We start from the raw sequence: 23538 nt of genomic DNA, 5'->3' as shown, positions 1-23538 counted from the left end.
TAAAATCAATGCACAGAAATCAGTTGCATTTCTATACACCAACCACAAGACAGAACAAAGAGAAATTAAGGAGTCAATCCCATTTACAATGGCACTCAAAACCATAAGATACCTAGGAGTAAACCTAACCAAAGAGGCAAAGAATCTGTACTCAGAAAACTATATCAAGTACTCATGAAAGAAATTGAAGAAGACACAAAGAAATGGAAGAATGTTCCATGCTCATGGATTGGAAGAACAAATATTTTGAAAATGTCTATGCTATCTAAAGCCATCTACACATTTAATGCAATCCCTATCAAAATACCATCAATTTTTTTGAAGAAATGGAACAAATAATCCTAAAATTTATATGGAACCAGAAGAGACCCCGAATAGCCAGAGGAATGTTGAAAAAGAAAGCCAAAGTCGGTGGCATCACAATTCCAGACTTCAAGCTCCATTACAAAGCTGTCATCATCAACACAGTATGGTATTGGCACAGAAACAGACACACAGATCAATGGAACAGAATAGAGAGCCCAGAAATAGACAATAGACCCTCAACTCTATGGTCAACTAATCTTCCACAAAGCAGGAAAGAATGTCCAATGGAAAAAAGACAATCTCTTCCACAAATGGTGTTGGGACAACTGGACAGCCATGTGCAGAAAAATGAAACTGGACCATTTCCATACACCACACACAGAAATAGACTCAAAATGGATGAAGGGCCTCAATGTGAGAAAAGAATCCATCAAAATCCTTGAGGAGAACACAGGCAGCAACTGCTTCGACCTCAACCACAGCAACTTCTTCCTAGAAACATCTCCAAAGGCAAGGGAAACAAGGGCAAAAATGAACTATTGGGACTTCATCGAGATCAAAGGAAACAGTCAACAAAACCAAAGGACAACTGACAGAATGGGAGAAGATATTTGCAAATGACATTATCAGATAAAGGGCTAGTACCCAAAATCTATAAAGAACTTACGAAGCTCAATACCCAAAGAACAAATAATCCAATCCAGAAATGAGCAGAGGACATGAACAGACATTTCTGCAAAGAAGACATCCAGATGGTCAACAGACACATGAAAAAGTGCTCCACATCACTCAGCATCAGGAAAATACAAATCCAAACCACAGTGAGATACCACCTCACACCAGTCAGAATGGCTAAAATGAACAAGTCAGGAAATGACAGATGTTGGCGTGGATACAGAGAAAGGGGAACCCTCTTACACTGTTAGTGGGAATGTAAGCTGGTGCAGCCACTCTGGAAAACAGCATGGAGATTCCTCAGAAAGATGAAAATAGAGCCATCCCATGACCCAGCAATTTCAGTACTGGGTATTTACCCTAAAGATACAAATATAGTGATCCAAAGGGGTACATGCACCCCAATGTTTACAACAGCAATGTCCACAATAGCCAAACTACGGAAAGAACCTAGATGTCCATAAACAGATGAATGGAAAAAGAAGATGTGGTATATATATACAATGGAATACTAAGCAGCCATCAAAAGAAATGAAATCTTGCCATTTGCAATGATGTGGATGGAACTAGAAGGTATGTGCTGAGAGAAATAAGCCAATCAGAGAAAGATAATTATCGTATGATCTCTCTGATATGAGGAATTTGAGAGGCAAAGTGAGGGATTTGGGGGGGCGGCTAGGGAAGGAAAAAATTAAACAAGATGGGATTGGGAGGGAAACAAACCATAAGAGACTCTTACAAAACAGACGAGGGTTGCTGGGGGGGTGGTGGAGAGGGTGGTTGGGTTATGGACATTGGGGAGGGTATGTGATATGGTGAGTGCTGTGAAGTGTGTAATCCTGACGATTCACAGACCTGTACCCCTGGGACAAATAATTCATCATATATTAATAAAAATAATTTAAAAAAATATAATGCAGAATGAGTGTTTTAATAGCATGGGAAGAGCAGTTAACAAAATTCTTTATACTACATGGTCTCTATTGTGTAAAAAAATATGCCCATTAAAAAGACTGGAAAGAAATGTGCCTAAACTTAACTGCGACTGAACAGTAATTTTTCTATAGCCACAGTCTTCTTTACATGCAAATTTTTTACACTGTGATCTTACTTCATTTGTAACAAGAAAAATATTCAATAGTTGTTTTAGTACAATATTATAAGTACACTAATAGAACTATTTATAAAAACGTTTAATATTGGTATCAAAGAGTTATCATTTCTTTTTTGAATTAAGGTCTGGGACGCAAGGTATTTCAAATATAGCCTAATATAATACAGCAACAGTTTATCAGAAAGAGGACATGTTATTCTTTCAACTGCCAGAAAGTAAGAGCAAGCATGTACCACTAGGGGAATTTAAACAGTTCTATATGACTAGAATAAAGGCTGCAAAAATGGCAAAAGCAGGAGGAATAATGTTTACATACACGTGTTGGGTCCAGATGGTATATGAAGGAGTCCAGAGTTTTTAGAATGAAGAAAATCTAAACCTAGCCAGGTTAGATAACTTGTTTCAATGTTTAATTTCAATACTAAGTAACTCTTGACCCACAACAATCATGTCTGGAAACTTTCTTTCAAATACTTAAACCTAATTTTTCTCCTTTAAAATAAACTGGAGGGGCAGCTGGGTGGCACCGTCAATTAAGCAGCAGATTCTTGGTTTCTGCTCGGGTGATGATCTCAGGGTTTCAAGATCAAGCCCCATCTTGGGCTCTGCACTCAACATGGGATCTGCTTCAGATTCTCTTTTCTTGATTCTGGCAGGGTAGAAGTGCAAATCCACTCCTTAAGAAACTACTTGAGTTTTATACACAAACAAAGGCAAACAATTTGAGAATTGTTTATTCATTCAAACAAGCTGATCCTAAGTTAAGAACAGTAGGGTCTATTTGCCTAAAGCCACTCTTATCCCCCCCCCCCCCTTGGTTAGTTGATATAGAAATTCTTCAAGGACAGGGATGGTTATGAAAGTCAACAGCTTCACTGCTGGAAGGGGCTAACTTGATTTGAAGCAAAGGGTCAAAAACCCACACAGGGCATTATCAGTAAAAGTAGAAAACAAACAGAAAGTCAGCAGCTATGCTAGTCTGAGGTTGCAGCTTTAGTTGGGCTGAGCTACGTGCAGACTGGAGAATTAGTAAAAAATTTAACCAGAAAGTCCTGAAAATGAGAAAGGCATATAGGGGCTGCATAAGGTCTCCACATAGCCTTGAATGATCTGGAGACTAAGTGAACATGCACAGGAGCTCCAAGAGGGTCTGGTGAAAAGTATATGGTTAGGGAGTCTGGAAAACTGCCTAAGTTTTTAAAGCACTCCCTAATCAACACACACCCACTCGTAGAGGGCAGAAGCCTATCTGGCTTGAGATATTTGGGTAGAACCTGTGTTATCAATGACCACTATACTATGCAGAGGAAACAAGCCTAAAAAGTAAAAACGACAATACCATACAAGCTGCAAAGAAGGCAGATCCCACAGATTAAGCCCTAGCCCTAGCAAATTACTAAAAAACCACCACCACCATCCTACTTTGGGGAAAAACCCCAAATGAGAGTTTCCACAATGTATTATCAAAAATACATTGGGTGACTTTTAACAAATTATGAGACATACAAACAAAAACAGGAAAGTGTGGTCCATACCCAGGAAAAATAGTAAAATAAAAAAATTACTCTGAGTAAGCTCAAATGTTGAATTTAACAAAGACTTCAAATTAACTATTATAAAAATGTTCCAAGAATTAAAAGAAAACATGTTTAGAGAAGTAAAGAAAAATATGATGACAGTGATACAAGTAAGGTAATCTCAACAGTAAAATACTATAAAAAAGAACCATATAGAAACTCAAGGGTTGATATTTTCTAGATGTACCTGTCTTTGATAGCAGTGTAACTATATTTTTATATTGTCATTTAAAAAATATTCAAGAATGTTCATAACACTCTGAGTTACAGGATGTTCAGTAGGTCACTATGGTTTGTAAGCTCTGTAGTAACCTTTGAAAAAAGGTAAAAAAAGATGCCTTAATCCTTTCCTACTGAACTAATCAAATGTATTCAATTAGTTTTCAAATGAAACTGCTTACAACTGATTAGAGAGTATTGTCAACATGGTGTAAAATCAAAGTAGCCAGAGGTAACACTATGTTCGATATCTGTAAAATTAAATTGTTAAAAAGCTAATACATTTTATTTTCATGGTTAGCTTTCAGTGTCTATCAAGAATGTTTCTAGAATTATTCAAGTGTAGCATTTTCAAGAGATTAATAAAGTATTACTTGATACTACAATTCTGGTACTAAGGTATATAAATAATTTTAATACTACTATTCATTAGATTGTAATACTTATGTGCTTATATATATAAATATAGAACAAAATACTATTCACCCATAAAAAAGAACAAAATCCTGCCATTTTTAATAACATGGACAGATCTTCAGGCCATTATGCTAAGTGAATTAAGTCAGAGAAAGACAATCTAAGACAAATACTTATATATGGAATCTAAGAGAAGCTAAACTCATAGAAACAGATGTAACCGTAGTTACTAGAGGGGGTGATAAGGGGTGGAGTAGAGAAATTGGGTGAAAGATACAAACTTTCAGTTATATGTAAGTTAAAGGGATGAACGGTATACCATGACAACTATAGTTAACACTACATTGTATATTTCAAAGTTGCTAAAAGAATGGATCTTAAAAGTTATCACAAGAAAAAAAATTTTAACTGTGAGGTGATGTATAGTAACCAAACTTGTAATCATTTTACAATATTTACATATATCAAGTCACGTTGTATACCTTAAACTTACACAATATTTTATCTCAATAAAACTGGAAAATATCCAATTACTTACTAAATAAGTAAAATTTGTGCCTACGCATACATATATTACTAGTAGGCAGATTTTCCTATTAACAATAAAACAATGGCAATTGGCTCTATTAATCTTCCATTATTCCTTGTGATTTTTTAATTAGTGGATACTGACTTTAAATTAAACACAGTTTAAAATGGATTTTGTTATTTTGATTCTTTGATTCCCATAAGAGTGATTACATTTAAGAAACTATTCTTTTTCATTTTTCCTGAATATAATCTATTAAAGAACCACTAGTTTTCCAGATATCCCTTAAAATTTATGCTAGTTTTCCACCTAGTAATATTACAAATATGTATTTTTCAGCCTAATCTATTATCAGGGGAGCAAGCAAACAGCCCACTACTTATGGTAAATCATTACACTATTTTACATTATTTATACAGCTATCCAGGATGATGTTAATAACTGGAGTAGAAAAAATATACTTACTCAGTTATAAATTCAGGGTTTGTAAAGCTGAGGTTGGTTAAATGACCTTCAAGTTTAGAAGACTCGTGTGTATTTAAGGCTGGAGTGGTCTTAGTGGCGAGTACAGCTCTTTTTTCATCTTTTTCAAGTGCTTTTCTCTTCCCACCATTTTGGAAATATTCTCTGCATACACTACAAGGCAAAATGAAATTATATTTTAAAACACTAAAGATAAATATAAAACAAAGTACGAAAACATTAGCCTTTATTAATCAAAATGAGAAATTTCAATTATAAATTCTTACTTTGAAAATGTCACATAGAGGGACACCTGGGTGGCTCAGTGGGTTAAAGCCTCTGCCTTTGGCTTAGGTCCTGATCCCAGGGTGCTGGGATCGAGCCCCACATCAGCCCCACATGGGGCTCTCTGCTCACCAGGGAGCCTGCTTCCCTCTCTCTCTCTGCCTACTTATGATTTCTCTCTCTGTTAAATGCATAAATTAAAAAAGAAAGAAAGAAAGAAAATGTCACATAGAGGTTAAGTTTGAGCACCTGTAGCACTTTTAACTACCATACAACAAAGCATAATCTAGATTATATTTAATAAATAAAGAGTATGTTGGAGCGCCTGGGACGCACAGTTGGTTCGCAGGGTTTGATTTGGTTTCAGCTCAGGTGGTTATCTCAGGGTTATAAGATTGAGCATGAGATCTCCATGCTCAGCAGAGTCTGCTTTGGATTCTATCCCTCTGTCTCTCCCATTTGTGTGCTCTCTCTCTCATTTAAAAAAAAAAAAAAAGTATGTTTTCAAGGGTACTGATGTGTCTGTATGTTTTGCTGAACTGTATTCTTAACTAAAACTTGAGTTCCTCCAGAAAAGCTTAGATAGCTCTGCTATTCAGTGAGAGCATACAAAAAAGAATAGTCATTACAGTTAATTCTGAGCTAGCTTTGCTGGTGATAGACAGATACCCTAATAGTTGTTTCTTAGATCCCTGCTGGTTTATGAAAACAAAGTCAGGATGTCAACATATTAAGAATCATTAATCTTCTTATTTGCTGTGAAAGAAGGGAACAAAAATCTAGTTCAGGTAAAAATGGTACTGTCATTACAGGTAAACATTCAGAGAACAAAAGTTTGAATGTAACACCTGGAAAGTATTCTTAACCATCAACAAGAGATCATTCCTGCTTGTCCCAATTCTTTCACTATTAAAATGAAGCGGTTTTGAAGCTGTATCATTTTAAGATCACACAGTTTAGAACACATCAGGTTGCTATCCAGAATCAGAAACTGATGACTGACATAACCTTATAAACAATTTTCTTCATACCTAATACAATTTTAGAGTGAATATAGTAGGGTACCATGCCTGGGTATGTAATAGGACAACAAACATGAATCACAGAATCAAATCAAATATTTATTAGCTATTAAAGAAAGGAATCTTAAGGTAAAACAGACTATCTAGCTCTGGCCCTTGAGTTTACACTGTGATAGGAAATACACATGTGAAAACAACTGATATAATTATCAAAGCTACTTAAAATGTAGGAGAATGGAATCTTGAAAATTTTTCTTTTTAGATCTTTAAAACACATTATTAGTACATAGAGATCATATTTGAACAAAGCTAGACTATTTTTCTCCACAGACACTGCTCGGTGAATTTCTAGAAATATATGGCAAAAGAAGAATTGAAGCATTAACTTAAAACTGGTTTCTGCAAGCAGAACTATGGTCTAATGCCCACCTCTCCTCCTAAAGGATGCTATTCGTTCAACTTTAGTTTTTTTAGTAACTACTATGAAGACTTTTTAGAATAAAAAAAAAGACTTCTTTAATTTTTCCTATGTAGACTTAGTTTTAATTCTTATATGCAGGAGTTAAAACCCATTAATCATAAATCAAATATTTATTAAATATTAAGAACAGAGAGCCCCCATGTGCCAGGCACATCTGTGATATGAAAACAAATTGAAGAAGTCACTGCTGTCCCCAAGGAGTTCAGAGTAATGATGACAATTATACAACAATAAAGAAAACAAAATTGATAAAGACAAAATACAATTGATAAACAACCCAATCAGTAATATACGCTGACATTAAAAATATGAGTAGGAATAAATCAGGCAAGGAAGAATGTTAGTTTAGGGGTAAGTGATTTCCTGGCTGAGGGAATAGCATGAGTAAAAGCACAGAAAATAAAAAGCTTCATGGATCCTGCAGAGACGGACACCCATTCAAGGTACGTGAAAGGTAAAGTGCCCAGTAGAAAACGGATGGATGGACTCACAAGTAAAAATGCCCTGAGGCCAACATAAATATAGCAGGGAAAGGTAACTAGTTGATACTGGAGTAATAAGCAAGCCTCAAATATGGCAAGATTCAAAGGCTAATTTAAAGATGTAGACTTCAGGCATCTAATTTAATGACAGAAAGCAGTTTACAGATTTCCTGAGGTGGGGCTAAAACTGCAAAAGTGCTGAATGGAGCTTTTTAATGTGATGGAAATACAGTGGTGGTGATGGTTACAGAAGTGTAAAAATTGTCCATATCCACTGAATTGTATGCTAAAATTGGTGCCATTTTGTTGTATATAATTAAACCTCAGTAAAATTGATAAAAAAATGTAGCTTTTACAACCTTAGAATGAATACTAAAAACAATGCCTCTCCAATATGTAACATTTCACTAAGGCATGAAACACAAGAGTAAAGAGCTTGCTTACCTTTTTATTGGGTAGCACCATATACAACTACTGATATTCAAGAATTCCTGAATTATAAAAATAGCAATTTTACATGGTTTAACATCATAGTTATCTAGAAACTTCGTAGCAAAATACTTACAGAGCTAGAATTCCAGATTCTCATAAAATATCAGCCATCTAAATTCCAATCTCCCTATATACTTTCCAAAGAATATATAGATATTTCAGTGTAGCAATAAAAGCATATACAGTTCATGCCTATGGCATAACTAGGAACCAGAATAGCACTTCATTTTAGATGTAAATGTTTAAATGTAAATGGAAAATAAAAACCAGAGGCCAACTGAACTGGCTTTGGAGTCCCCCAAAGTACAGTCAGATGATGACTCTATAAAAAGAGGGTAAGATATCAAGGGGTCTTAAAAGTGGCAAAAAACAGATTAACACCAGTAAGATATACCATCCAAGAGAGGGGTCCAACTCTGAGTGGGAAATTTTAAGAAAAGATTTGGGACATTGTGAACTAGAGCATTAGCCACTGGAAGGTCAAGAGGACATCATACACAGACATACACAAAAAGTGTATGTCACCAAAAACAAGAGCCTTGAAAAAATTGCTTCCAGGAAAGAAAAGAGGCACCTTGAAAAAAGGAAGTATCTCTGGAGACTTGGTGATAAAGGAAAAAAATGAAGCAATTAAGGATAATGAGATGTTATAATCTACACATAGTAAGAAAATCGTAGGTCAGACCAAAAGAGGACAATATTTATTAAGGGAACCATACTCTTGTATTTGTGGCAAACAAGCAAGGTTCTTTGGATTTAAAGAAAGTAATCCACACAAACTCCTATCTACCTACCTGCCCAATGAACCTAGAAACCAGAAAAGGTTCTATTAGAGGGAAAGAGAAAAATAATCAAAACTTTTCAGTGAATGAAAATTCTCAAAAACACAGAGCCAAAAACAGCCATAAAAGAGAAAATTACACATAATTTAGTAAGCAACTGCAGATATGAAAGAATATTTCAAATCTGAAATAAAACTGAGAGCAAAAAGGAATAAATAATGGAGAGATATTCCATAAATATGAATAGGAAGATACAATACAGTCACAACAGCAGTCCTTCCCAAATTGATCTACAAATTTAATACAATCCCAATGAAAATCACAGCAAATTATTTTGTGGATACCAACAAACCAATTTTAAAGTTTATATGGAGAGGTAAAAGACCCAGAATAGCCAATACAATATTGAAGGACTGACCACTATCTGACTTCCTATAACTTACTATAAAGTTACAGTGATCAGAAGAGTGTGGTGTTGGTGAAAGAATGGGCAACTAGATCCATGGAACAAAAGAGCAAAGCAATGCAATGGGGGTAAAGACAGTCTTTTCACCAAATGTTGCTGGAATGACAACTAAATACCAAAAAATGAACCTAAACTTAGACATTACACCCTTCACAACAATTTACTCAAAATGGATCACAGTAAAATACAAACCTATCTTAAAGGGTTTTATAAATTTTCTAGGAGAAAATCTGGGTGACCCTGGGCTTGGCAATGACTTTTCTGATATAACACCAAAGTCAAGATCCATGAAAGAAAGAATTGAGAATTGGACTTCATTAGAATTAAAAACTGCTTTGCAGAAGAGAATGAGAGAATGAGAAAAGAATGAGAACACAAGCCACAGACTGAGAGAAAATCCCTGCAAAGGCATAGCTGATGAAGGACTCCTATCTGAAATATATGAAGAACTCTTAAAACTTAATATTAAGAAAATAAACAAACAAACAAAAAAACCCCAACCCTGAACAGATACCTTACCACAAGCATAACAAATAGCATGGAGGATAAGGGGAGATGGAGAGGAGAAAGGAGTTGAGGGAAATTGGAAGGGGAGGTGAACTATAAGAGACTATGAAAAACAATTTGAGGGTTTTGACAGGGTGGGGGGTGGGAGGTTGGGGGAACCAGGTGGTGGGTATTGGAGAGGGCACGAATTGCATGGAGCACTGGTGTGGTGCAAAAACAATGAATACTGTTACGCTGAAAAAAATAAATTAATTAAAAAAAAAAAGATACCTTACCACAGAAGATATACAGATAGGAAATAAGCATATGAAAAGATGCTCCAGGTCATATGTCATTAGGGAAATGCAAATTAAAATTGCAATTTACTAATACACACAAATAGCATAGACAAAATCCTGAACATTAAAACCACCAACTGCTGGGGTGCCTGGGTGGCTCAGTGGGTTAAGCCTCTGCCTTCGGCTCAGGTCATGATCTCAGGGTCCTGGGATCGAGCCCCGCATTGGGCTCTCTACTCAGTGGGGAGTCTGCTTCCTCCTCTCTCTCTGCCTGCTTCTGCCTACTTGTGACCTCTCTCTGTCAAATAAATAAAGAAAATCTTTAAACAAACAAACAAACAAACAAACAAAACACCAACTTCTGATAAAGATGTGGGGCAATAAGAACTCTTATTCGTTACTAGTGGGAATACAAAGTGAAAAACTAAACACATTTTTACCATACAATACAGCAATCACACTCCTTGATATTTGCCCCCCCCACAAAAGGAAAATTCACTTCCACACAAAAACCTGCAGATTGATGTTTACAGCAATTTTATTCATAACTGCCAAAACTTGGAAGCAATCAGGATGTCCTTTAGTAGATGAGTAAAGAAAGAACTTGTGATATAGCAAAACAATGGATTATTATTTAGTGCTAAAAAGAAATGAGCTATTGAGCCATGAAAAGATAATGAAGAACCTTAAATGCACATTATTAAATGAAGATGCCAATATGAAAAGGCTATATATTGTGATTCCAACTTTTTGACATTCCAAAATGCAGGACTATGGAAAGAGTTAAAAACATCTGTGATTGTCAGGAGTATGGTGAAAGAAGGGATATGCAGATAAAGTAGAGAGGATTTTTAGGGCAGTGAAAATATTCTGTGTGATACTATACTACTATACTGGTGAATACTTATCATTATACATTTGTCAAAACCCACAGAATATACAACACCAAAAGCAAGCCCTAATGTAAACAAACTATGGACTCCAGGTGATAATGATATGTCAATGTGGTTCATCAATTACAATAAATGTACTACTCTAGTGTAACACTATGTTGATACTGGAGGATATTGTGCGTATGTGTGGGTTGGGTGTACATGGGAATTGTGCTTTCTGCTCAATATTACTGTGACCCTAAAATTGCACTAAAAAATAAAGTTTACTTGAAAGGAAAAAACCCTCAGTTCAGAAAAGATCTCACATGCCCCCTGATGAAATACACTGAGGACACAATACCACATATGTGATATTCCTGCTAATATGCTTAAATCTAATCACAAAAAAACAACCATACAAATCCAAACTGAGAGTCTGTAAAACTTGTAAAATTTTATAAAAGAAAAAGTAAAAAAAGGAGATTCCACATATGAGGGAAATCATATGGTATTGTTTTTCTCTGACTTATTTTGCTTAACAAGAGACAAACAGAGTTGCTGGAGGGAAGGTGGGTAGAGGGATGGGCTAAACGAGTGATGGGTGGGGTGCCTGGATGGGCTCAGTTGGTTAAGGTGGTGGGCTTAATGCGGAGTCTGCTTTTTTCTTGCTGACCCTTACCCCACTCATGCTTGCTCTCTCTCTCTCTCAAATAAATAAAATCTTAAAAGGGGGGGGCATCTAGGTGATCACTCCATTAAGTGGTTGACTCTTGATTTCTGCTCAGTCCTGGGATCAAGCCCAATGCACCTGGAAATTGGCTTTAGGATTCTCTCTCTGCTCCTCCCCCAGCTCACACACACATTCTCTCTCAAATAAATAAATGAATCTTTATGTGGTGCTTGGGTGGCTCAGTTGGTTAAGCATCTGCCTTTGACTCAGGTCATGATCTTGGGGGTCCTGGGATTGAGCCCCGCGTCAGGCTCTCTGCTCAGTAGGGAGTCAACTTCTCCTTTTCCCTCTGTGTACTCACTCTCACTCTTGCTCTTTCTCAAGTAAATAAATAAAATCTTTAAAAAATTTTTAAATAAATAAATCTCTAAAAAATGACTATAATCTTAATAAATAAATAAATAAAATGGGTGATGGGTATTAAGGAGGGCATCTGTTGTGAGGAGCACAGGGCATTAAATTTAAGTGATGAATCACTAATTCTACTCCTGCAACTAATATTACACTATACGTTAACTAACTAGAATTTAAATAAAAACTTGAAACAAAAAGAGAGAGAGAGAGAAAGTGAGAGAGAAAGAGGAAGAGAGAAAGCTAGAGAATTTGCCTCAACTAAGTGCAATGACACAATTTAAAGTACTAGGAATGAAAGTCTTCTGATTTCTAGAACTGACTCCCAAACAGTTCAGCAGAGAATAAAGGGGAAAAGAGGAGAGGGTAGGGAGTACATGGAAAGAAGACAGAAAATAAGACTAAAGCAGAGAAACATTGTTTTCAGAAGCTGAAGGAAAGAAGGTGTGACTCAAGGATTTTTATCTAGCTAAGCTGTGCAATTTGTAACAAAACTATAGAAAGACGGCTTTTGGTATGTAAGAACTCAGGGAACATCATAGTTACAAGCTGCTCTTAAAGGATTTACTGGAAGATGAATTTCATCCATGAGATGACTGAGAAATGTTAATGAAGAGACTGGTAATGAATAAAAACGAGAAACTTTATAATGCTGAAGGCCACAATTTCCAAAGAAAATGCAATAGTTATGAATATTTATGTGCCATTTATCATAGCAGCCATCTTCACAAAGCAGAAACTCCATGAGATGCATGGAGAAATAGACACAACTAACAATAGGGAACTTTAAGACACAATTCAATCAACTGAATGAATATTAGGCAAGAGCAGAAAAGCCAGAAGGAGCAGAATAAAGTTTATCTTATTAACATAACAAACTCTGCTCTCTAATAGAAAGTATAGCTTCTTTTTGAGTGCACACTGAATATTCATAAAAATTACCATACATATGTATTATGTCATGAAGAAAACCACAGTAAGAGTCACAGAAAAATAATAAAACGGATGAAATCATCCAATCATAATGCAATAAAAGCAGAACAAAATAAAACAAAAAGTCCTTCACCTATAAATTTAAATCCATTAATATAATTCATTGCATTCATATATTTACAGAGACTCATATTCATTTCCACAGATGCTGAAAGGACATTCAGCAAATTCAACACCTATTCCTAATAAAAACACTCAGTAAAATAGGCATTGGTGAATACTTCCTAACTGTAAAATTATACATACATATCAGCCAAAAAGCCAGTAATGTTTTTAATGGCGACACACCAAACACATGATTGCTAAATTTATAAGGCAAAAGTATGCAACAGACAACAGAAAAAAGCATTGGTCAAAAGAACTAGAGAGAAAGAGAAGAGGAGTCAAAATGGCAGAGGAGTAGCAGACTGAGACGACATCAGGTCACAGGAGTTCAGCTAGATAGTTATCAAACCATTCTGAACACCTACAAACCCAACAGGAGATCAACGAGAAGAGCAACAATTCTAGAAACAGAAAATTGACCACTTTCTGAAAGGTAGACCTTGAGGAGAAGCCAATCCAAAGCTACAAGAAGAGAGACCACGGGGATGGGGCTGGCTCCCAACAAGCGGTGGAGCAATGGAGCACAAAATCTGAACTGTTAGAAGTCTGCTTCACTGAGGGACATCGCTCCAGAGTGGGGGTGGAGCCCTCATGGGGATAGTGTGGTTTTAGGTCCCGCGGGGTTACAGAAGGATGGGGGTGTCTTGAGTGTAGCAGAGCTCACAGGTATCAGAGCAGGGAAACCGACTACTGAGTGAGCTCTCTCAGCCTGGGGTTACCATAAACAGCACAGTTGAGCAGGAAAACCACAAGTGTCCAATCTGGGGAGACTCACCTTCTTTCTCTGGAGGCAAGAAGCTGCTGGGTTTGGAGACTCCAAATGGACTGTGTGTCAGAGACAGAAACGCTCAGTCACAGGCCGGGTGAACTTGGAGCGTGGCCAGAGACCAGGGAGACGGGAGTGATTGACCACCTTTCTCCAAAGGCACAAGGAGGAGTGGGAGCCCGAGCTCTCTGCTCCTCCGGGCCAGAGATTGGGAGGCCGCCATTTTCATTCCCATCCTCCAGAACTCTATGAAAACCATTCAGGTAACAAAGGTTCCCGAGAGCAAACATGAGCAAATTAATTAGCCCGCTCCCTGGCAAGGGCTGAGCAATTCTGCCTTGGGCAAAGACATTTCAAATTCACTGCAACAGGCACCTCCCCCAGAAGATGAGCAAGAACAGCCAGCCATGACCAGGCTCACTGACCAAGGAGAACAGAGGAATTTCAGAGGAGGAGAACGCAAAGCATGGAATTCATAGCTTTCTCCCCATGATTCTTTAGTCTTGCAAAGTTAATTAATTTCTTTAATTTTATTTTTTCCTTATTCTAATTTTTTTTAACTTTTCCTCTTTCCTTTTTTAACATTCTTAGTTTATCTTAACAATACCTTTTCTAAAACAAAATATTTATATAAACCTTTATTATCATAGAAATATTTTATCCTTCATTGTATCTAACTTTATTTTTTGTATACATAGAGGGCTTTTTCTTATTAAAAAAAAAAAAAACCCTTTGGGATACAATATCTTCCAACAGATCAAAATATACCCTAAATCGACCAAAGGGCTTTGTTCTAGTCTCCAGCCCAAGCAAATTCTCTCCACTTTCTTTTTCTTTTTCCAACCAACTTATCTTACCAATTCCTTTCTCAGAATTTATTTTTATCTTCATCTTTACAGTCATATTCCATCCCTTCATCATGTTTACTCTTATTTTGGTATATATATGTTTTTCTTTCTTTAAAATGTTTGGGAGGTAGTTTCTTCCAAGAGACCAAAATAAACCCAAATTGGCTCAGTTCTACTCACCAGTCTAATATAAATGTATGTATGTATGTATGTATGTATATGCAAATATATGTATTATGTATATGTACATATATTATACATATATTATATATATGTATGCATTTTTGAATTTTTTAAAATTACATTTTAACCCCTTTTTTCTCCCCCCAATTTGGGATCTCATCTGATTTCGTTAGCGTACATTTCTCTGGGGTCTTTGCCACCCTTTTAGTATTTTATTCTCTCATTCATATATTCTTATCTGGATTAAATGACAATGCGGAAAAACTCACCACAAAATAAAGAGCAATAGGAAGTACTGAAGGCTAGGGACCTAATCAATATGGACATTAAGAATATGTCAGAACTAGTGTTCAGAATGACAATTCTCAAGGTGCCAACTGGGCTCGAAAAAGGCATGGAATATATTAGAGAAACCCTGTCTGGAGAAATAAAAGCCCTTTCTGGAGAAATAAAAAAACTAAAATCTAACCAAGCTGGTATCAAAAAAGGTATTAATAAGGTGCAATAAAAAACAGAGGCTCTTACTGCTAGGATAAATGAGGCAGAAGAGAGATTTAGTGATATAGAAGACCAAACCATGGAGAATAAAGAAGCTGAACAAAAGAGAGACAACTACTGGACCACGAGGGGAGAATCTGAGAGATAAGTGATACTATAAGATGAAACAGTATTAAAATAATGGGGATTCCAGAAGAAGAGGAAAGAGAGAGGGGAGCAGAAGGTATACGGGAGGAAATTATAGTGTAGAATTCCCCTAATATGGCAAAGGGAACAACCAATAAAATCCAGGAGGCACAGAGAACCCCTCAAAATCAATAAAAATAGGTCCACGCCCCATCATCTAATAGTAAAACTTACAAGTCTTAGTGACAAAGAGAAAATCCTGAAAGCACCTCAGGACAAGAAGTCTGTAATATACAATGATAAAAATATTAGACTGGCAGCAGACCTATCCACAGAGACCTATCTGGCAGGCCAGAAAGAACTGGCATGATTTATTCAGAGCACTAAATGAGAAAAACCTGCAGTCAAGAATATGATATCCAGCTAGGCTATCATTGAAAATAGAAGGAGAGATAAAAATCTTCCAGGACAAACAAAAACTAAAAGAATTTGCAAACGTCAAGCTAGTCCTACAGGAAATATTGAAAGGGGTCCTCTAAGCAAAGAGAGAGCCTAAAATAGAACAGAAAGGAACAGAGACAAAGTATAGGTAACTGTCACCTTACAGGCAATACAATGGCACTAAAATCATATCTTTCAATAGTTACCCTGAATGTAACAGGGCTAAATGCCCCCAATCAAAAGACACAAGGTATTAGAATGGATAAAAAACCAAAACCCATCAATATGCTATCTATAAGAAATTCATTTTATACCCAAAGACACCTCCAGATTAAAGTGAGGGGGTAGAAAACAATTTTCCATGCTAAGCGCCATCAAACAAAGAGCTGGGGTGGCAATCCTTAAGATTTTAAGACAAAGACTATAATAAGAGATGAGGAAGGACACTATATCATACTCAAAGGGTCGGTTCAACAAGAAGATCTAACAACGTTAAATATCTACACCCCTAACATGGGAGCAGCTGAATATATAAACCAATTAAAAACAAAATCAAAGAAACACATTGACAATAAGACATAATAGTAGGGGAGTTTAACACTCCCCTCACTGAAATGGACAGATCATCCAAAGAAAAGATAAACAAGGAAATAAAGGCCTTAAATGACAAACTGGACCTGACAGACATCACAGATATATTCAGAACATTCCATCCCAAAGCAAAAGATTACACATTCTTCTCTAGTACACATGGAACATTCTCCAAAATAGATCATACCATGGTCACACATCAGGCTTCAACTGGTACCAAAAGATTGGGATCAATCCCTGCATATTTTCAGACCACAATGCTCTGAAGCTAGAACTCAGCCACAAGAGGAAAGAACTCAAATACCTGGAGGCTAAAGAGCATACTACTAAAGAATGAATGGGTCAACCAGGAAATTAAAGAAGAATTGAAAAACTTCATGGAAACAAATGATAATAAGAACACAACTGTTCAAATCTGTGGGACACAGCAAAGGCAGTCCTGAGAGTAAAGTATATAGCAATACAAGCCTTTCTCAAGAAACAAGAAAGTTCTCAAGGACACAACCTAACCCTACATCTAAAGGAGCTGGAGAAAGAACAGCAAAGAAAGTCTAAACCCAGCAGCAGAAGAGAAATCATAAAGATCAGAGCACAAATCATGAAATAGAAACCAAAAGAACAGTAGAACAAATCAACGAAACTACGAGTTGATTCCTTGAAAGAATTAATGGGATTGACAAACCCCTGGCCAGACTTATCAAAAAGAAAAGAGAAAGGACCCAAGTTAAAAAAGATCATGAAAGAAAGGGAGAGATCACAACCAACACCAAAGAAATACAAAAAATTATAAGAACAGATGATGAGCAACTATATGCTAGCAAATGTGACAATCTGGAAGAAATGGATGCATTCCTAGAGACATATAAACTACCAAAACTGAACCAGGAAGAAACAGAAAACCTGAACAGACCCATAACCAGCAAGGAGATTGAAGCAGTCATCAAAAATCTCCCAACAAACAAGAGCCCAGGGTTAGACGGCTTCCCGGGGGAATTCTCCCAAACATTTCAAGAAGAATTAATACCTATTCTCCTGACACTGTTCCAAAAAATAGAAATGGAAGGAAAACTTCCAAACTCATTTTATGAGGCCAGCATCACATTGATCCCAAAACCAGACAAAGACCCTGCCAGAAAGGAGACTTACATACCAATATCCTTGATAAACAGAGATGCAAAAATTCTCACCAAAATATTAGCCAATAGGATCCAACAGTACATTAAAAGGACTATTCACCACGACCAAGAGGGATTTATTCCTGGGCTGCAAGGTTGGTCCAACATTCGCAAATCAATCAACGTGATACAATACAAAATAAAAGAACAAGAACCACATGATCCTCTAAATAGATGCTGAGAAAGCATTTGACAAAGTACAGCATCCTTTCTTGATCAAAACTCTTCAAAGTGTAGGGATAGAGGGTTCATACCTCTATAGCATCAAAGCCATCTATGAGAAACCCACAGCGAATACCATTCTCAATGGGGAAAAACCGAGAGCTTTTCCCCTATGGTCAGGAACACAGCAGGGATAGCCACTGTCACCACTGCTATTCAATGTACTACTAGAAGTCCTATCCTCAGCAATCAGACAACAAAAAGAAATTAAAGGAATCCAAATCGGCAAAAAAGTAGTGAAACTATCACTCTTTGCAGATATGATACTTTATGTGGAAAACCCGAAAGACTCCACTCCACAACTGCTAGAACTCATACAGGAATTCAGTCAAGTGGCAGGATATAAAATCAATGCACAGAAATCAGTTGCATTTCTATACACCAACCACAAGACAGAACAAAGAGAAATTAAGGAGTCAATCCCATTTACAATGGCACTCAAAACCATAGGATACCTAGGAATAAACCTAACCAAAGAGGCAAAGAATCTGTACTCAGAAAACTATATAAAGTACTCATGAAAGAAACTGAGGAAGACACAAAGAAATGGAAAAATGTTCCGTGCTCATGGATTGGAAGAACAAATATTTTGAAAATGTCTATGCTATCTAAAGCCATCTACACATTTAATGCAATCCCTATCAAAATACCATCAATTTTTTTGAAGAAATGGCACAACTACTCCTAAAATTTATATGGAACCAGAAAAGACCCCGAATAGCCAGAGGAATGTTGAAAAGAAAGCCAAAGTTGATGGCATCACAATTCCAGACTTCAAGCTCTATTACAAAGCTGTCATCATCAACACAATATGGTATTGGCACAGAAACAGACACACAGATCAATGGAACAGAATAGAGAGCCCAGAAATAGACCCTTGACTCTATGGTCAACTAATCTTCCACAAAGCAGGAAAGAATGTCCAATGGAAAAAAGACAGTCTCTTCCACAAATGGTGTTGAGAAAATGAAAAAAATGAAACTGGACCATTTCCATACACCACACACAAAAATAGACTCACAATGGATGAAGGGCCTCAATGTGAGAAAGGAATCCATCAAAATCCTTGAGGAGAACACAGGCAGCAACCTCTTCGACCTCAGCCACAGCAACTTCTTCCTAGAAACATCCCCAAAGGCAAGGGAAGCAAGGGCAAATTGCACTATTGGGACTTCATCGAGATCAAAAGCTTATGCATAGCAAAGGAAACAGTCAACAAAACCAAAAGACAACTGACTGAATGGGAGAAGATATTCGCAAATGACATTATCAGATAAAGGGCTACTATCCAAAATCTATAAAGAACTTACCAAACTCAACACCCAAAGAACAAATAACCCAATCCAGATATGAGCAGAGGACATGAACAGACATTTCTGCAAAGAAGATATCCAGATGGTCAACAGACACATGAAAAAGTGCTCCACATCACACAGCATCAGGGAAATAGAAATCAAAACCACAGTGAGATACCACCACACGCCAGTCATAATAGCTAAAATTAGCAACTCAGGAGACAACAGATGCTGGCAAGGATGCAGAGAAAGGGGAACCCTCCTACACTGCTGGTGGGAATGGAAGCTGGTGCAGCCACTCTGCAAAACAGCACAGAGGTTCCTCAGTAAGTTGAAAATAGAGCTATCCTACGACCCAGCAATCGCACTACTGGGTATTTACCCTAAAGATACTAATGTATTGATCCAAGGGGGCACATGTACCTGAATGTTTATAGCAGCCATGTCCACAAAAGCCAGACTATGGAAGGAGCCTAGATGACCATTAACAGATGAATGTATAAAGATGATGTGGTTTATATATATGATGGAATACTATGCAGCCATCAAAAGAAATGAAATCTTGCCATTTGCAATGATGTGGATGGAACTAGAGGGTATTGTGTTGAGTGAAATAAGTCAATCAGAGAAAGACAATTATCATATGATCTCTCTGATATGAGGAATTTGAGAGGCAGAGTAAGGGGTTTGGGGGGTAGAGAAGGAAAAAATGAAACAAGATGGGATTGGGAAAAAGACAAACACCATAAGAGACTCTTAATCTCACAAAAGAGACTGAGGGTTGCTGGGGGGGTGGTGGAGAGGGTGGTTGGGTTATGGACATTGGGGAGGGTATGTGATATGGTGAGTGCTGTGAAATGTGTAAACCTGACAATTCACAGACCTGTACCCCTGGGGCAAATAATACATGTTAGTAAGAAAAAAAATTTTTTAAAGAAAAAGGGAAAAAACAAACCAAAAAAAAAACTAGAGAGAAAGAAAGAAAATTCTGTATAGTCACAGATGAGTTTACCTAGACAACCCAAAAGACTCTATAAGAAACCAGTATCAACAGTAAGATGATTCAGTAAAACAAGATGTAAAACATACAAAAATTAAGAATGTCTGTATATATAATATACGTATATATATATATATGTATGTATATATAATATATATATATACATATATTAGCCTTTCTTAATATAATGGAAGGGAAGATCATATTTACAACAGCAATAAAATGTTAAATGCACATAACCCATATTCAGAAAATTGTAAGATACTATTGAACAACTCAAAAGCAGAGTGGATCAAATGGAAAGATACATACATAACTTTTTCATGGACATGATTCAACATTACAAAGATGTCAGTTTTCTGTAGTTATTAAAAAATATAATATAAATCCAATAAAAATAAAAACTTACAAATTGAGTTATAAGAGTTGGTTCTAAAATACATGCCAAAAAACAACATCAACAAAAAAAAACAAAACAAAAAAGCAAAACAAAAAGGAGAGAAGAAGAATCAAAAAAACCCTGAGAAGGAAGTGCAGGTGGTGGGGTGAGGTAGGGGGATGATGTTACAGAGTAACATAGATTAAATAATAGAGACAATGAAAAGCAACGAAGTCCTAAAACAGAACCAACTCTAGCATACAGTTGGCCAATTTGGCATAAAAATGTCATGCCAAATCACTGCAGAAAAGGGGGACTTTTTCATAAATCATCTTGGGGAAATGGATAATTACTTGGTGGGGGGAGTTAGATCTATACTTCCCAACAAATACCAGAATGAATTCTAAACAGGTCAGAGATCTAAACATAAAAAATGGTATCATTCAATTACTGGAAGAAAACTAAGTAAATGAGTAAACTACTCTTAGGAATTCTTATAGTCTGGGAATCAGAAGAGCTTTTCTAAGACAACTGAAATCTGTAAGCAATGAAAGAGGTACATATCTGATTATGTAAAAACAATTCTTCTACATGGCAAAATAAAAACCTGCATGGCAAAAGATATAAAGAGTCAAAGAAAAAGGGCACATATCTGTAAATCATATAAAAAAAAAACTATGAAAAAAAAAAGATAAAAGGAACCAAAAGGAATGGGAAAAAAAGGTATCCAAAACATAAACATATAACTCACAAAAAAAGGGTAATTTTTAAATATATGAAACATACTAACCTCACTCATAAGAGAAAATAAAACCACACAGATACCAGTTGCCACCTATCAAACTGGCAAAACTTTAAAAGGTAGGTGAGACTGTGAAGAAATAGGTATTCTTGTTTTTTGCTGGTGGAACTGCAAAATGATTTAACCTTATTTAAGGTTATCTAAGGTGATTTGACAATATCTAACAAAATCACATATACATTTACTCTTCTACCCTGCAATTCCACATCCAGGAAACTAAAAAGATACAATGCCAAAAATTCAAAATGAATACGCACTAGGGTATCCACTATAGCAGTATTTGTAAAAAGCTTATAAATAACTGACCAAAATGAGGAACATATCTATCTACTTGTGATTGGTTAATTTATGCTGTCAACTTGACTGGGCCAAGGGGTGCCTGGATATCTGGCTAAACATTCTAAGTGTTCCTGTGAGGATGTTTATGAATAAGATTAACATTTAAATTAGTAAACTGAGTGAAGCAGACTGTCCTTCATAACGGGGTGGGCCTCATCCAATGACTTTAAGGTTTGCATAGAACAAAAGGTTAACCTTACCCAGAGTATGAAAGCCTCCTCCAGCCTGACTGCCTTAGCACAGGGACACTGAATTTTTCCTGCCTTCAGACTCAGACTAAAACATCTGCTCTTCCTAGGCTTCAAGCCTGCCAGGTTTAAGACTGTAACTACACCACTGGTTCTCCTGGGTCTCCAGCATGTCAACTCATCCTGCAGATTTGGGGATTTGTCAGCCTCCATAAACAGGAGTCAATTCTCTGGAGAACCCTGACCAGTACAATACCAAAGAGTGATCTTCATGAGATATTATTAAATAAAATAGAAAGGTATAAAACAGTGTATGTAACATATACCACTTGAACACAGAAGAATAGGTGGATATATGTGTGTATGTGAATTTGGTTAATTCTTAAAAAAAAAAAAAACAAGGATAAAACAAATGAAGAAAAAGGATGGGAGCATTTTATGAATACAACTTTTTATAAAGTTTTGAGTTTTGAACCATATAAATGTTTCATATTCCCACAAATTAAAATAGGGGAAAACTCATAAAAATGAAAGAAAATTGAACACAACCATACACAAAAGAACTATTTCAAGTAACTTTTAAACATAGGATCCTGACCCTTAGTGGAATATGTTCTCTAAAGACAAAAGAACTGCAAAGAAATTTTAAACTTCATCCAGTTTATTGTTAAATGTAAAACTGGCACTGTAATTTTCAAACCACTTTATGTGAACTATAGGACAAAAGCAAATGCATTAATATTATTCAGAACTAAGTCCTTTAGCAGCAGACCTAGTGCCCAGATCTTACTTTATCTTCTAAATGCCATTTCCCACTAAAAGAAAGTAGGGCCCTGTGAAGAAATAGTTTGATTCTAAGTCTCAGAGAGCAAAAGTAAAGGTTCATATTGTCCTAGAGAGTTAAGAAAGTGCGCACAGGTGATGTCAGAACATAGAATCCAGTTGGAAGGGGCTCCCACCGACTACATATGAAATAATCTGAACATCTTCCCCCCCTCCCAACAACAACAACAAAAGACTGATAGAAGACTGAATAAATAACTAATATCAGAGGCTACAGTGATATTGCAAAAATTAAAAAAAAAAAAGCCCTCAAACCAAAAAATTTACTCATTACAATTGTAACAATTATACCAATTTCTTATTGAGAAAATTGCTAATTAAACAAAAAAAAAATTAGGTATACATGTATGTATATTTTTACCCAGCCTTTCTGAAGAATAGGTTATTATTCCCTGTTCATAAAGAAAAGCTTTTATTTACAGAAGCTAATAAAAGCAAAGAATGATACAATTTGAACAAACATTTTACAAACCCAAATGAAACAGTTTATTTAATAAACAAATAAACCTGTTAGCTACTCAGAGGTACCTGGTTATGCTGTTACTGGGAGAAAAGAACTATACAATCTGAAAAACAATGTATTAAGAAATTAAGAGAGCTAAAGATACAAAGGTCGAAAGGAACTAAAAGACCTAGATGAGAAGAGATCACAGGCACTTTGTACATTTGTTGAAAAGGTACATGGGTAGTAAAGGAT

At 36.2% G+C, this 23538-nt stretch overlaps 1 protein-coding gene across 1 annotated transcript in view; it reads right to left on the bottom strand.

The window, feature by feature from the left end:
- SAMTOR (S-adenosylmethionine sensor upstream of mTORC1) overlaps window positions 1–23538 on the bottom strand; it is a 104690-nt gene that overhangs the window by 60755 nt on the left and 20397 nt on the right. The window contains exon 3 of the mRNA XM_082693081.1: window positions 5303–5473. Coding sequence (XP_082549207.1) covers window positions 5303–5473 — 171 coding nt within the window. The remainder of the gene's footprint in view (window positions 1–5302; window positions 5474–23538) is intronic.

The sequence above is a fragment of the Mustela nivalis genome, assembly GCF_964662115.1.
Source record: "Mustela nivalis genome assembly, chromosome: 12".
In the NCBI taxonomy this organism is placed as follows: domain Eukaryota; kingdom Metazoa; phylum Chordata; class Mammalia; order Carnivora; family Mustelidae; genus Mustela; species Mustela nivalis.
This window is presented reverse-complemented; position numbering and strand designations above follow the sequence as displayed.